Source organism: Octodon degus, unplaced genomic scaffold (genome assembly GCF_000260255.1).
Source record: "Octodon degus isolate 3935 unplaced genomic scaffold, OctDeg1.0 scaffold00017, whole genome shotgun sequence".
In the NCBI taxonomy this organism is placed as follows: Eukaryota; Metazoa; Chordata; class Mammalia; order Rodentia; family Octodontidae; genus Octodon; species Octodon degus.
The window spans coordinates 554,602-567,215 of record NW_004524593.1 but is presented as its reverse complement, the minus strand read 5'-3'; the positions used below and the strand labels follow the sequence as shown (position 1 = coordinate 567,215).

At 45.8% G+C, this 12,614-nt stretch overlaps 1 protein-coding gene across 2 annotated transcripts in view; it reads right to left on the bottom strand.

Annotated features, from left to right (window-relative positions):
- Positions 1-12,614, bottom strand: part of Astn1 (astrotactin 1) — a 310,603-nt gene that overhangs the window by 161,631 nt on the left and 136,358 nt on the right. For both annotated transcript variants that reach the window (XM_004626776.2, XM_023710344.1), the window contains exons 3-7: positions 9,600-9,993; positions 8,083-8,229; positions 7,023-7,130; positions 2,969-3,118; positions 1,863-2,030 (exon numbers count right to left, since the gene is read on the bottom strand). In XM_004626776.2, the coding sequence (XP_004626833.1) occupies positions 1,863-2,030; positions 2,969-3,118; positions 7,023-7,130; positions 8,083-8,229; positions 9,600-9,993 (967 nt within the window). The remainder of the gene's footprint in view (positions 1-1,862; positions 2,031-2,968; positions 3,119-7,022; positions 7,131-8,082; positions 8,230-9,599; positions 9,994-12,614) is intronic.

Below are 12,614 nucleotides of genomic sequence, written 5' to 3'. Positions count from 1 at the left end.
GGAAGCATCCCAGAGTATCGCCAGCATCTTCTCTGGAGACCATGCTACTCTCAGAGGAGAATTTAACAGCAATGATTGCCCCAAATCTTCCTAATCCAAGCAGCTGGTGAGTGAGGGTAGCAGAGACCAGCTCAGTTGCACAGAGAGGCCCCAGCTCTGAGATTATCTCATTCTAATTTCTTCAGAACTCACTAGCTTTTGGGCATGGTGCACAGCCCATCTGTTGGGTTTGGTGTTTGCCTGACAGCGTGGGAGGAGCCGCAAGTAAGCACAGCCTTAGACATCAGATGTTTAAAGTGCTGTACTTTCTCCTCCATATGGGGACCTAGAATCTCTGCGAGGGGCCCACGGTAAATAACTTTAAAACCTGAGAACATGAACTTTAGATGTCACAGTTACCTGATACTTTCCAGAAGAGATTTAGTAATGGATTGCAACGGAAGGGCTAAACAGCTTAGATTCAAACACTGGTTAAGATCTCTCCCCTCAGTGCCTGAAGAGCTCTCTCTCTCTCTCTCTCTCTCTCTCTCTCTCTCTCTCTCAGAAAGAGAGTCAGAGGGAGAGAGAAAGTATGAAAGAGAGAGAGTCAGAGAAAGACAGAGAGAGAGAGAGAGAGAGAGAGAGAGAGAGAGAGAGAGAGAGAGAGAAGGTGGAGGCTGCATACGACACAAAAAAACTTGAATGGTGGGCCCTTGACTTCAGCAACATTTTGCTTAGAGGTTTCAGATACTTTTATCTCAGAAATTTTATCTCTTTGCTTCAAGAAGTCATACTACTTCTCTGGGAAGGATTGATCTGTAGTATTCAACCTACTGGAGACAGGTCTTTATAAAGACTACCCTAGACAAAACCCTCCTATGACGGATGTACCAAGCAATCTGGAATAACAGATCTGGTTTCCTTGACTTGCTTGAGCTTTGGAGCAGAGTGAAGCTCATTCACACAAGGCCTGAATTTGAGCTTTCACTCAGAGGTGCTCAAGCTCCACTTATGGTGGAATGGATGGACTTAAGGATGTCTTTCTCCTGTATTTGATCAATAATCTTATCTTGCTCCATGTCTTACCTGAAACAACCAATTTGCCATGTCCCTCACATTGATGTATACTTCTATTCATTTTAATGATATTTACTAAAAATACAATCTTAGAGCATTCTAAATGTCAAATAATAGAGGACTGTTTAAGTGAGCTATGATAGAGACATGAAGGAATATCAAATGGGCATGAAATTGAAGTGGGGATGTGGCTCAGTGGTAGAATGCTTGCCTAGTTTGCAAAGGGTACTGGTTTAATCCCCAACACTCCCAAAATAAATCATATTACTAAAGATTATTAAATACTTTTGGAAAACTCTTATAATGGAATACTGAATGAATAAAAGCAGGAAAAGTCTAGTAGATTTAATATGCTCCAAAGAAGCCATTAAAAATCATAAATAGAGAAAAATTTGGAAATGAAGATACAAAAATTTTTAAATGGATTTATCCAGGAAATACAAATAGATTACGAAAATTTGCTTATATACACATTTATAAAATTTCTACCATAATGTGCATTAATTTTATATCAAAAAAATCTAGTTCCTGGGGCTAGGCTAGATGAATGGCAACTGGGCTGTGAAGGTCATTTTAGACTGGACTTTTTTGACTGGGCCTTGAGCTGGGATCCTGCTGAGGCTTTTCGCAGAAGATATCTGCCCATTTTATGCTTGGTGGCCCAAACACATACTGGCAACTTGCATGGTCTGGGTTTAAGATGACAATGGGATAGTGGGGCTGAGGGAGATGTTGAGTTCCAAGGAAGTGACTGCAAGAGGCATGATCTCTCTGACAGTTACCCTCTTCCCGGTGCTCCTGCCTACCAGTTTCAGGGTCGCATTGATGTTCACAGGGGTCCAGGAGCCGCCGGGCACAGAGGTCCATGGCCCAGGGCCCACTGGAGTTCTGTTGAGAGAAGAGAACCACTTGGGCAGGGTTCAGCCAGTCGCTGGCATCCAGCTGGCTCCCCTCCAGCAGAATGAAGCGGCTCCCTGCAGGGTGACAGAGAGGAAGCGTGTGTGCATGTGCAAATCCAACAGCCACACACAAGCCACCCAAGACAGAGTAAGTCCCAGCCCGAGATCATTCCTCCCCCTAGTCCTCACTTGTCATCAGCGCCAGAGGAAGGAATCAGCAGATGGAGCCTTGGATATCACATAGACTGCTGGGAGGCTGGGGCTCTTAGGCCTTTCAGCCATGTCATCCCCCCTGCTGTGACCCAGCCCATCGTGCCAGAGTGTTCCTTAGGGACCCAGGGACAGAGAAGCTCTGTGACGGCCATGGCATGGCTCCATCATTCTCAGCCACAGGCACTGGCACTCGTCCAAGGAATGGGGACCTGCTGCCTGTCTTCACTTGCCATGAAATAGCAGGCCCTCTCACACTGCAAACAGTCCCCACCTGTTTTCAGCCTTACAGCAACTGAGAGAACAGACATTAACAAGTCAATTAGGTGCAGTGGGTTTAAATGATTCAGGGACTCTCAGAACCTATATTATCCGCTCATTATATTGGGGTCTCCCTGGATGAAAGTAAAGTATTACTTCTAAATTTTAGGCTGAGAGCAAGGTACTGCAATGAGAAATTTCTCACCTGGGCAAAGCAACCCCAAAACATGGCTAATCCTTAAACACCTCTACTACTCAGTTTTTCCCTTCTCAAAGGCTCAGAGAAACTTAGGATCTGCCTATTAGCAGCCAATGTGTTTTGCATTTTTCTCAAAGACAGGGGCTCACTTTAAACAAAACTGAAGTGGGTGTGGAGAAAAAAAGTGGTGTCAGTTGTGAGCAATCCAACCTTTTCCTAAATCTTACCCAGTTGGGTTTATTTACCCTCGTACTATAGTATTAGAACATCGTGTCCCTTGGGGTTCTCTATCTTTTCCCCAACCTGGGGCAAAGAGGATACATTATTGGAAGAATGAGCTTACCATCAGCAATCAGGTGCTCAGGGACATGCAGGGTTATTTTGACCACGAGAGGACAATTGACGTGAGAGGAGCACACAAGGCCGATGACACAGGTGGTGATGCTGATTAAAGTCAAGGTAGTCTTATTCACAGGACTTCTGGGAGAACCCACTGAAAGTGAGAAAAATAAACACGACATGTAGGTCAAACTCTTGGCATTGAAAGTCTGACCTGGACTTTTGCTGTCTGGCTTGGCAAATAAAGAAGGTAGGCAAACCTAACCTACAGGGCCAGAAATGTTCCTGGTTACATGACCTCAGTGGCCCTCATCCCTCACAGACAACATGTCACTAGTTGGAATAGGAGAGGATTTGGCTAACTGACGACCCTCACAGTCAGTAAGGGTGAGCCAGGTACAAATCTAGTACATCCTTCCTGAGGAGAGGTTCACAGGAGGAATTATAAAAAAGGCACTGTTCTCCCCACTTGGCTTGCTAAGCTAAGCAAGAATGATTTGGCTTCACATTGCATTTCCATCATTGCCCACAGAGGGCACCCAAATGGAGGGCTGCAGTGCCAGCGTGACAGCCCTGACTGAGGTGGGGTTTCCTGAGCCAGAAAGAGCTAAAGCTAATTCTGTGATGGAGAGCTCTACCAGGTAACCCTTGCTGTGTGGAGCCTTGACTAAGGAAACAGAGCAATCCCCTCTGGATGAGTGGATGAAGTCAGACCAGAAAGCTCCGCACCGTCCTGTAACCATGGAAGAGAAGGATCCTTCCTGGGTCCAAGGAAACACTCCAGCAGGTGAAGACGGGTGGGAATGGAGGGGTTTGGATTTTATTTCTCTTGTTTAGGGATTGTGGCTATAGGGAGCTGATGGAAAGGATAAAATGCTACAAGCAGAAGGACCTTTCTTATGGAGGCAGAATCGATGTGGGAAAGTAAAGAAGCAAGGCAGTAAAATACGAAGGTCTTTCAGGGTGCTCTTGTGTTCTGTGCTAATGTTCACTGCTAAGGTAAAGTGCAAGTGTAGCAGGTGGCCTGTTTGCTCTGACATTGCTACATGAATCCAGCCAGTATCTCTGCAGGATGGAATCTATTTCCACACTTAAAGATCTCCAGCCCCTCCCTGTCTGAGCAGCAGAGCCATCACCAACACATCTGCTGGGCACTAAAATACAGCCCTTCCAAAACTGGACTCAGCATCTCCCCTCAAGCCCAGCTCCCTCTCCTATTTCTGTTGCCCAGCACACGGCTCTGCTGTCTGATTAGTTTCTCAAGTCAAAAACTTCCATCATGTCCAACACTCTCCTCTTACCCACAAGCCGCACCCTTCCATCACCAATGCCATTAAATCTTCTTGCTGCGCGTGTAATTTCTCCAGTCTCCAGTCTCACCCTCCCTGTTCTCCTCCTCATCTTATCCTGAGGCTGTGACAGGAGCCATGCACCTGTCTCTCTGTAGCAGCCTCAGCAGCTCTCACCTGACCTTCACACTGTCCCAAAGGTGTGCCTGGCGGAGCAGAGCTGACCGGGACAATGCTCTTTACAAGCTCCCAGTGACTGCCCGAGAGAGCAGGCCCAAGTAAGCCCCTTCTAGCCAAGGCCAAGCACACTCTGGCTATTCTAGCTTCTGCTGTGTTACTTTCCAAGCAGCTCCTACACTTGCACCTTCAGCTTCATTCTAGGAACTATTTGTCGCTGCCTCACTCAGCCATCATTGTTTATGTCTCAGTGACTCTGCACATATTATTTCTTCCTCCGCAGAAGGCCATTTCGTCACCTTGTCATCCCAGCATACACCTACTCTTCAAGGCTGCTCAAACAACAACTCCCTGTAAACACATCCCTGAAACCTTCAAGAACACATTCTCACCCATTCCTCGCTCCTCTGGTCCTCGTGCACCCTGCTGCTATAGCTCTTAGCACACAGCACCCTCCCTGCTTGCAGATAATTGCCATTGCTGCAATCACCTGCTACGGGTAGACTTGTTTGCCCCTCTGTCTGCATCATTAACTCATAAACCAGCATCTCTACCTGGCTTCAAACCTCCAGTGGCTCCCCATTTGCCCACAGAAACAGCTGCAGACTTAACACATACCAGGCATGTCTACAGTTCCTTGGGCTCTTCCTTACCATGCGAATGTGCTTCGCTTTATACTTGGTCCAAAGCTTCTGTACTGAGCTCCTTTCACTTCCATGAAAATTTTGTATTCTTCTATGCCTTTAAGTCTTTGTAGGCACTATTTTCCTCCACTGAAATATTCTTCCCCTAGACTCCTCTTTTGTGAAATCCTTTACAATGTATGTAACACAGTTCTAATTATTTTCCTCTTTGTTGTCTCCTACTGCTGCTATGTAGAATTTACTATTCTTTCTCCTGAGTGCTCCTTTTATTTAGATCACTAAATGAAGTCTTATCAGTGCCCTATGTGTTTATGTTTCTACCAGGGATCATGAGGCCTGACCCAGAGCAGGTATGTTTAAAATGATTTGCTGGCTTGATTGACACATCCATTCCAATTAAATAAATACAATCACCCTTAATAGGTGAAATCCTTTCCTAGGCTCTTTGAAGAAATAGTTAGGTATGTTCCACCTCTAAGAGGCTTACCATCTAGTTAATAACAGTAAGCAGGTAATGTACTTGGAGAGCTTGCTATGTGAAGAAACAGTTTTATATGCTAAAGAGGTACATTCTAATTCATCACGATGGATTTCTTTAAATAGGATTTCATGAAAGCAGGGTGTGATCTGCTCCAATGGGACTGAGGCTGGGTGGGACTGGGTGAGTATCTGACCTATGGGATGAGCGTCACGGGGAGAGAGACGCCTTCATGTACCTTCTTACCCCAGGGAAACTGAGGCTTCAAGAGTGAGGCTGCCCCAAACCCCACCGAACTCTTCAGGGAAATGGTGAAAAGTCCTTCAATGTTGATGACAGTGAAGTCTATAGAGCCTGAAGTTACAATTGGACAGCTGTTCTCCAGTCTCTAGAAAGAGCATCCCCTGTATGAGGAGAATTCAAGTGGACACAGGACAGAGGCAATATGTGTTTCCCGATGGGCACGAGTTGGGCACTGTCTGGGGCATGTGCCACTCAAGCACACCTCCAGGGCCCCCACTACACCTCCAGGGCACCCTGTCTGAAACTTCTGAATGTGCATACTGTGCAAACCTGGGGCTGCACTACAGAGAAGTCCAACTGCAGCAACAGGGGCTTCACAGTGCTTTAGAATCCCCCCCAGCCCCCATGCATCTTGGTATAGTCTGATCCTGACAGCAGCCCTACACACAAGGCATGTACACATGTGATACACAAGGAAACCGAGATGCAGAGAAGTTGTTGCCCTTGTCCAGTATCACACAGCAAGTGAATGGTGAAGCTCACTGGTGTCTGAACACAGAACTCTTGCAGGGACGATGGTGACACTAGGAAAGCCATGGTCGATGACAGCTACATCTGCCATCTGTGAGTCCCTAGCATCACCATGGGGTGGCCCCTGCAGGGGCTGCAAGGAAAGTGATGAGCATGGGCTAGCCCTCTGAACACTTCCAGAAGAGGGGGCTGGAGGCCGAGGCCCTAAAATCCTGTGGGGTCAGGGTAAGGACTTAACAGTCCAAGCCTGACCTAGATCATTCTTCAGCTTCTCTGCCCCCACCTCACATTCCTGCCAAGCTCAATTCCAAGCCCAGGGCCTGTGAGTAAGCGAGGGATCCAAATAGTCCCCAGTTTTTTCACATAAAACACACGTTGTCAACTTTATTTCTTATGTCTCAACAGCAAAATATGACTCCTGAGGCTTGCAGAAGGAACTGAGAGTCTTCTGACCAAGAAATAGCCTTTCAAACAACTTGAAAACTTGTTTGAGAGTGCCATTATCTGGGAGAGATGATTCTCTGAAATTTTCCACTCTAGGTTCTTCTTTCTTCCTTAAGAGGAAACACCAATCATGGTCCAAACATTTGCCCTGCATCGATTGGCTCTCGCTCCCAGAGCCGGCTCCAGGCCCAGTCTCTCCTGCCTTTCCTGCCTCCACACCAGCCCATCTTCCCGACCCACTGCCCTTCCTACCTCTACTGCGCCTCCGGCTGCGGGAGGGATCCGTGTAGAAGGTCAGCTGAGGGTCATTTTCCGCTTCTGTGCCAGAGTCCCCTTCAGGGTTCAAGAAAGCGGAACCAGCTGGAAGGAAAAGAAGCAAGCGAGAGACAGCGGTTTCAGGGGAGTCCTCATGGCACCAAATCACTGGGCGAGTTCAGCAGAAAAGCCTGCCAAAATAACAGGGCGTTGCCTAGCAATCTGAGAGAAGTAGGCAAGGGGACTGGGGCTTCTGGGGGTTACCTGCTGGACAGCATGCCAGGGTGGGAGAAACAAGAAAGGGAAACTGTTATCAGAGATTAGGATGCTGGTTAATAATTCTGGTTAATAGGATGGAATGATGCAATGGCAGCAAAGAAAATCATACATTTGTGCTTTTTTTTCCTGCTTCTTCAATTAATACATATTTCACACATATGAGAGAATAGAGAAAATACACTAAAATACGTAAGAGAACAACTCTGGTATCCTCTATATATTCTAACTCAAGAAGGAACTCTGTTAATATTTAGAACATATACTCCCTGTCTTTTTCTGATGCAGAAACAGAGAAGGGTTTTTAATATCCCTTTAGATGGTATTATTTTGTACCTTCTCTTTTTTATAGCAGCATTATTTTCCACTTAATAAGCAGGTGGGCAACTTTCCATATTAACAAATATAGCTCAATATTGTCCTTTTAATGGACTGTAAGCTGTTGGACAGTGGAGGAATATACATGGTCGGAAACCATTCTGTGTTCATGGACATTTAAGCTATTTTCAGTTTTTTCTCATTTCAACAATGTTGTGATAGTGTCTTTTACACACATCTTTATATCCTTGTCCAATTCTTTCCTAAGCATACCTTGTTGTTGGTAAAAGGACTTGATGGAAGGGTTTCTACATTTATGTTTTTCAGTAAGTAGCTTTTAATTGGCATCTCCTAGTTGTGGGTAAGTGTGTGAGTGACCAACCGGTGTTAATGGCCTTGCCTCTGCCCATATTCAGGAACCCAGTTGGGTTCCTAGGCAAGCCCTAACATCAGACACGGATACCTCTGGCTTTGTTGTTGATCCGCTTTCTCTGGCTACTGGAAGTATGAGACAGGAGGGTGGCCTGCTGGTGGTTGGAGTCCACGGGACTGGTGGCGATGATGTTATCTTTATACTTGTTCATTAGTGAGAGCTTGGCATTGTCACTTCCTGCAAAAGGCAGAGTCGAGACAGAACTGTAAGAGAAAAGCTCAAAGGAAGGGAGAGCCAGGAAATCTTTATGAACCAAGTAGACATAAAGAGCTTGTGATGTGAGAGATTGACAGAAACTAAAATATCCTTCTTTGATTTCTAGGAACAACAAAATTATGGGAGAAGGAGTGAGCTAAGAGGAGTACAGTTGAAGATCCAGTTCAACTAATTCTTTATCAATAATGTTACCCCTGCCACCCTTTGTCTAGACACAGATTGTGGATTTCTTTCTTTTGGTCAGCACAGAGTTTCAAAAGGATCTGAATTTGTGCACACACAGGCAAACTCACCTCTTCTCTTCATCTTGTCTACACCATTCCCTATGCTGTGACCTCCAGCTGCTGCATGATTCTGTATGATCTATCTGCTCCTTAAGCCATCCATGTCTGTGATCCCTGTGCACCGTATGCCTACTTGGTGGCCTTGGCACTGTGCTAGGTGCTGAGGGGCACATGACAGCTACTGAGGACCTGTCCCACCTTCACTCTCAGGATTTCAGTGTCACTGCAATGAATACACAGATAAGATCTCTTCCAGATAACAAATGGAATGTCCATTTTCTTCTATGTGACTTCACTCTTTTATGCCCCACCAAAAGTCTATGTGTCTTAAACAGCCTGTGCTATCAAATACACTTTCCTCAAAGTTAATTGGGCAGTGTCTTAAAGAATCACTGTTGAGGACTTATCTATGGGAAGTATTCCTCCATAGCACATGGGATTTGAAGAGAGAGACAGGTGGCTGTTGTGGAAGAAAAGCTGAATTTGTTCTGATGGACTAACTCCAACTCACTTCCCTCCAGTGTCTCCACAGATACACAAAACATCTGAAGTCTGATAGCTTGATTGCATTCCTTTAATTTCTTTGAAAATATACATCCTTTGTAGAGACCACAGAGGCAAAGACAGGCTAACACAACTAAAACACCTCTGGTCCAAGTCTCAGAAGTCAGTGAATAAAACAGATAGCATAGTCCCCTCCAGTTCATTGGAGAATTAAATTGCCTATGCAAATCTATGACAAAAAAAGTCAACACATGTTGATTTTTCATACAATCCTCTTGATTCCCAGAGAGTTGCTTATTATATACTACACAGGCTGTAACTCACTCCTCTGTTGGATGTAAAGAACTTTCTGCTTCCAGTGCATGAAGGAAGTAGAAAGATTCTGATTTTTCACTGTTCTACTGATTTTCTAGATTAGAAAATGGCTCAGTCATCACAGGATAAAGGTTTGCCCACCTAACCAAAGTTACTTGCAAATCCCTAATCCCCCCACCCCATTCCCTGAGACCAAGGGCTGAGCAGGCTGCCCTTCTACCATCCCACCTGGCGTGAGGTCCATCCCTGCCTTCTCATTGCAGCCCTGCAAAGAGTCCAGGGTGCGCGTGACCTGGCTGGCGAAATCCTCCCCTCCATTCATGCACTCCCTCTGCAGGTGGTGGCGCAGGTCCGTGATGTCATACTCATAGCCATCCAGGATGGGCGTCTCCCGGATGCTCAGGGTGCCACTGGAGTTGTGGCCCTGCACGCGGGCATTGCGCAGGCTCTCCCGCCCATGGCCACCGATCAGCACAGAAGGAATGTAGTGAATCTCATTGGCTGCCTCGGCACTGGCACTCTTCTGGGGCTGAGGCACTCGGCGGCGTTTGCACCAGCGCCGGCGTGTGTACAGGATCATCACGAGGCACAAGATGGACAGCAGCAGAGCAATCATGCCACCCTGGGAAGAGAGGACAGCGCATGGGCATGGGGAGATGGCCAGCTACTCCTGTGGAGAGCCCTAGCCCCTCCTGATACCACTATGGGTCACATCACTTACTCACTAATCCACCCATTCACATGGGCTAAAGATTTATAGCATACATCATTCAGCAGCAAAGGGAGACTGTTCTGAAACCAGTGTTTAACAGGAGAGCAAAGTGGAACCAGCATGGCCAGTGTGTCATTTCAAGAGATCCAGTTGCTCCTGACTTAGCAAACAATTTGAAGAGACAGAAATCTGTATGAGACAGAAGGAGGGGGAATTTCAACTACAATAGTAGAGAAGAAATCTGCTTCATGGGAAGTTGTTTCAGACCATTGTTAAAGTGGAATCAGATGACTTCTAGTTTCATCAGGTATTGCACTGAACAATCCATCTGAGGAGGGATTCTAACTCTGGATCCTCAAATCAGTGATTCAAATAGCTGCTAAACCTCAGATTTATCATCTCTAACTGGAGAAGATGCCACTTAGCTGCCCATGGTGGTCCTAAGAATTACATTAGGTAACTATGTGAAGTACCTAACATAATACATTACACACAATAAAGACTGTCCTCAGCTTAAACTTCTGCGTGTCTAAGTAACTGAAGCAACAGGGAATCCATCCAGAGACCCAAAGTGAAATTTACGTACATCAGAAATTCACCACCAAATGTGAGGAGAAATCATGTAATTTGAACATAACTTTGGGGGTCACAACTTTTCCATAATCACACTGTTCTGAGTGAGCTCCTTGGTGTTACTACAAAGGGAAAATGCTGAGTCAGACTCAAAGGCTGGGGTCACACTGGCAGAAGAGTTTGCCTCCTGCATCTTCCAGTGCTCAAAGGCCACTAGCTCAGAGGCCCTTCCAGACCAGTCAGGATACCATGCAGCTGTGTCAGAAGCAAGAAGGCAGCGGACAGACACTGAACACCTTACTCTGACATCAAGCCAAGGCAGAGTTGGGAGGGAGCACCTTTGAGTCCACATCTGCACAACACTAGGCAGTCTCAAATCACACTGTGCAAATCTGTGCTCACTTCCTCTGCTTTGGTCAGTATTCCTTCAAGCCTGTTTCATTAGACTGGGGTGCCAAATGGTTCTGCTCTGAAACTTGGGCTTCAATCATTGCCAGACTACTGTACAGCTATTAATTCAGGATTCCCACCAACTCAATGATGGGTCAAGATTATTCCCTCAAACATATCAGAGGGGCTTTTTCCAGGCTCATAATAATTAGATTTTGGATTTATAAAGTTCCTCTCCCAGTAAATCGTCCCACTTACTCCCCCTCCCCCATCTATGTGAGCAAAGGATCTCTCTCTCTCTCTCTCTCTCTCTCTCTCTCTCTCTCTCTCTCTCTCTCTCAGCACAGGAGAGTAGAGACACGAAGCAACACAATGAGCTGTCAAGTGACAGGCCACATCATGTGCTTGTTGGGTACATATAGAACTTCCTGCTTTTCAATTAACTGAAAAATTTTATGTCCAGGTGCAATCTCTTATGCAAATACAGAGAAAACATGCACAAGTTACACTGGGTGTGAGTACAAAGCCAGGTATCCTACATCCTTCTGGTTAAGTGCCTCCTCCCCTTCCATCCATCCTGGTGGCCCTGTAAATGCACACAAAGTCCCTGGGTCCCAGGAAACCTGGACTAGAAGATGAAGAAAAAGGACAGTGCATAACCAAGCCCTGCAGCCATCCATGCACACGTGTGTGGAACCCAGGAGTTTGAAGCAGAACCTGATCTCACAGTCACACGGGCTATCCCTTCCCTCACCCCAAATTGGAACTGCGACAATAGGTAACTAAGCCACATAGAAGGAATAACTTCCTGGCTGAGAGAAGTTGTCAGACATTGAATTAGGCTAGTGAAAGCCAGAGGTAATTTTATTCCCTAAAGAGCTGTAAGAGTATCATAAACATCAATCTTGGAGGGATGGCTTAGACACCATCTTTCCAGTTCACAGAGGGGTTTGCAGGAGCCCCTTTCACCTTCCCTCTCTAATTCTCCTTTCAGATGAATGCAATAGGTGTAGGATAAGATTCAGGCCATAGGTTCACCCCTCAAAAGCACAATAATACATCAAGACAGACTATTTCTGGATGTTTACTCTGTATCAGACATTTGTTCAGACTGTTCCATGCTTTTAACTCTAAGAGGTAGTGCCCATTGGTACCAGATTTTTCAATTGAAAATTCTGAGGCCCAGGGCCAGCCAAATAGTCCAGTGGATTGAAGCACCTGCTTAGAGAGACACTGTAGCTGGAGTTTGATCCCTGGCATGCCATGTCAACCCCGCCTCTGGGGAGTACTGAGATGTCCATTGAGACTAGGCATGGTAGTATGTGCCTATAATCCCAGCTTTTGGGATACTGAACACAGGCTCATCAATATGAATCTGGTCTATATAGCGAGACCCTGTAGGCCTTTACTAAAATACAAAAAGAAGAAGAAGAAGAAGAAGAAGAAGAAGAAGAAGAAGAAGAAGAAGAAGAAGAAGAAGAAGAAGAAGAAGAAGAAGAAGGAGAAGAAGAAGAAGAAGGAGAAGAAGAAGAAAAGATATTCATCCCAGGAGCTGCCATTTTAAACAA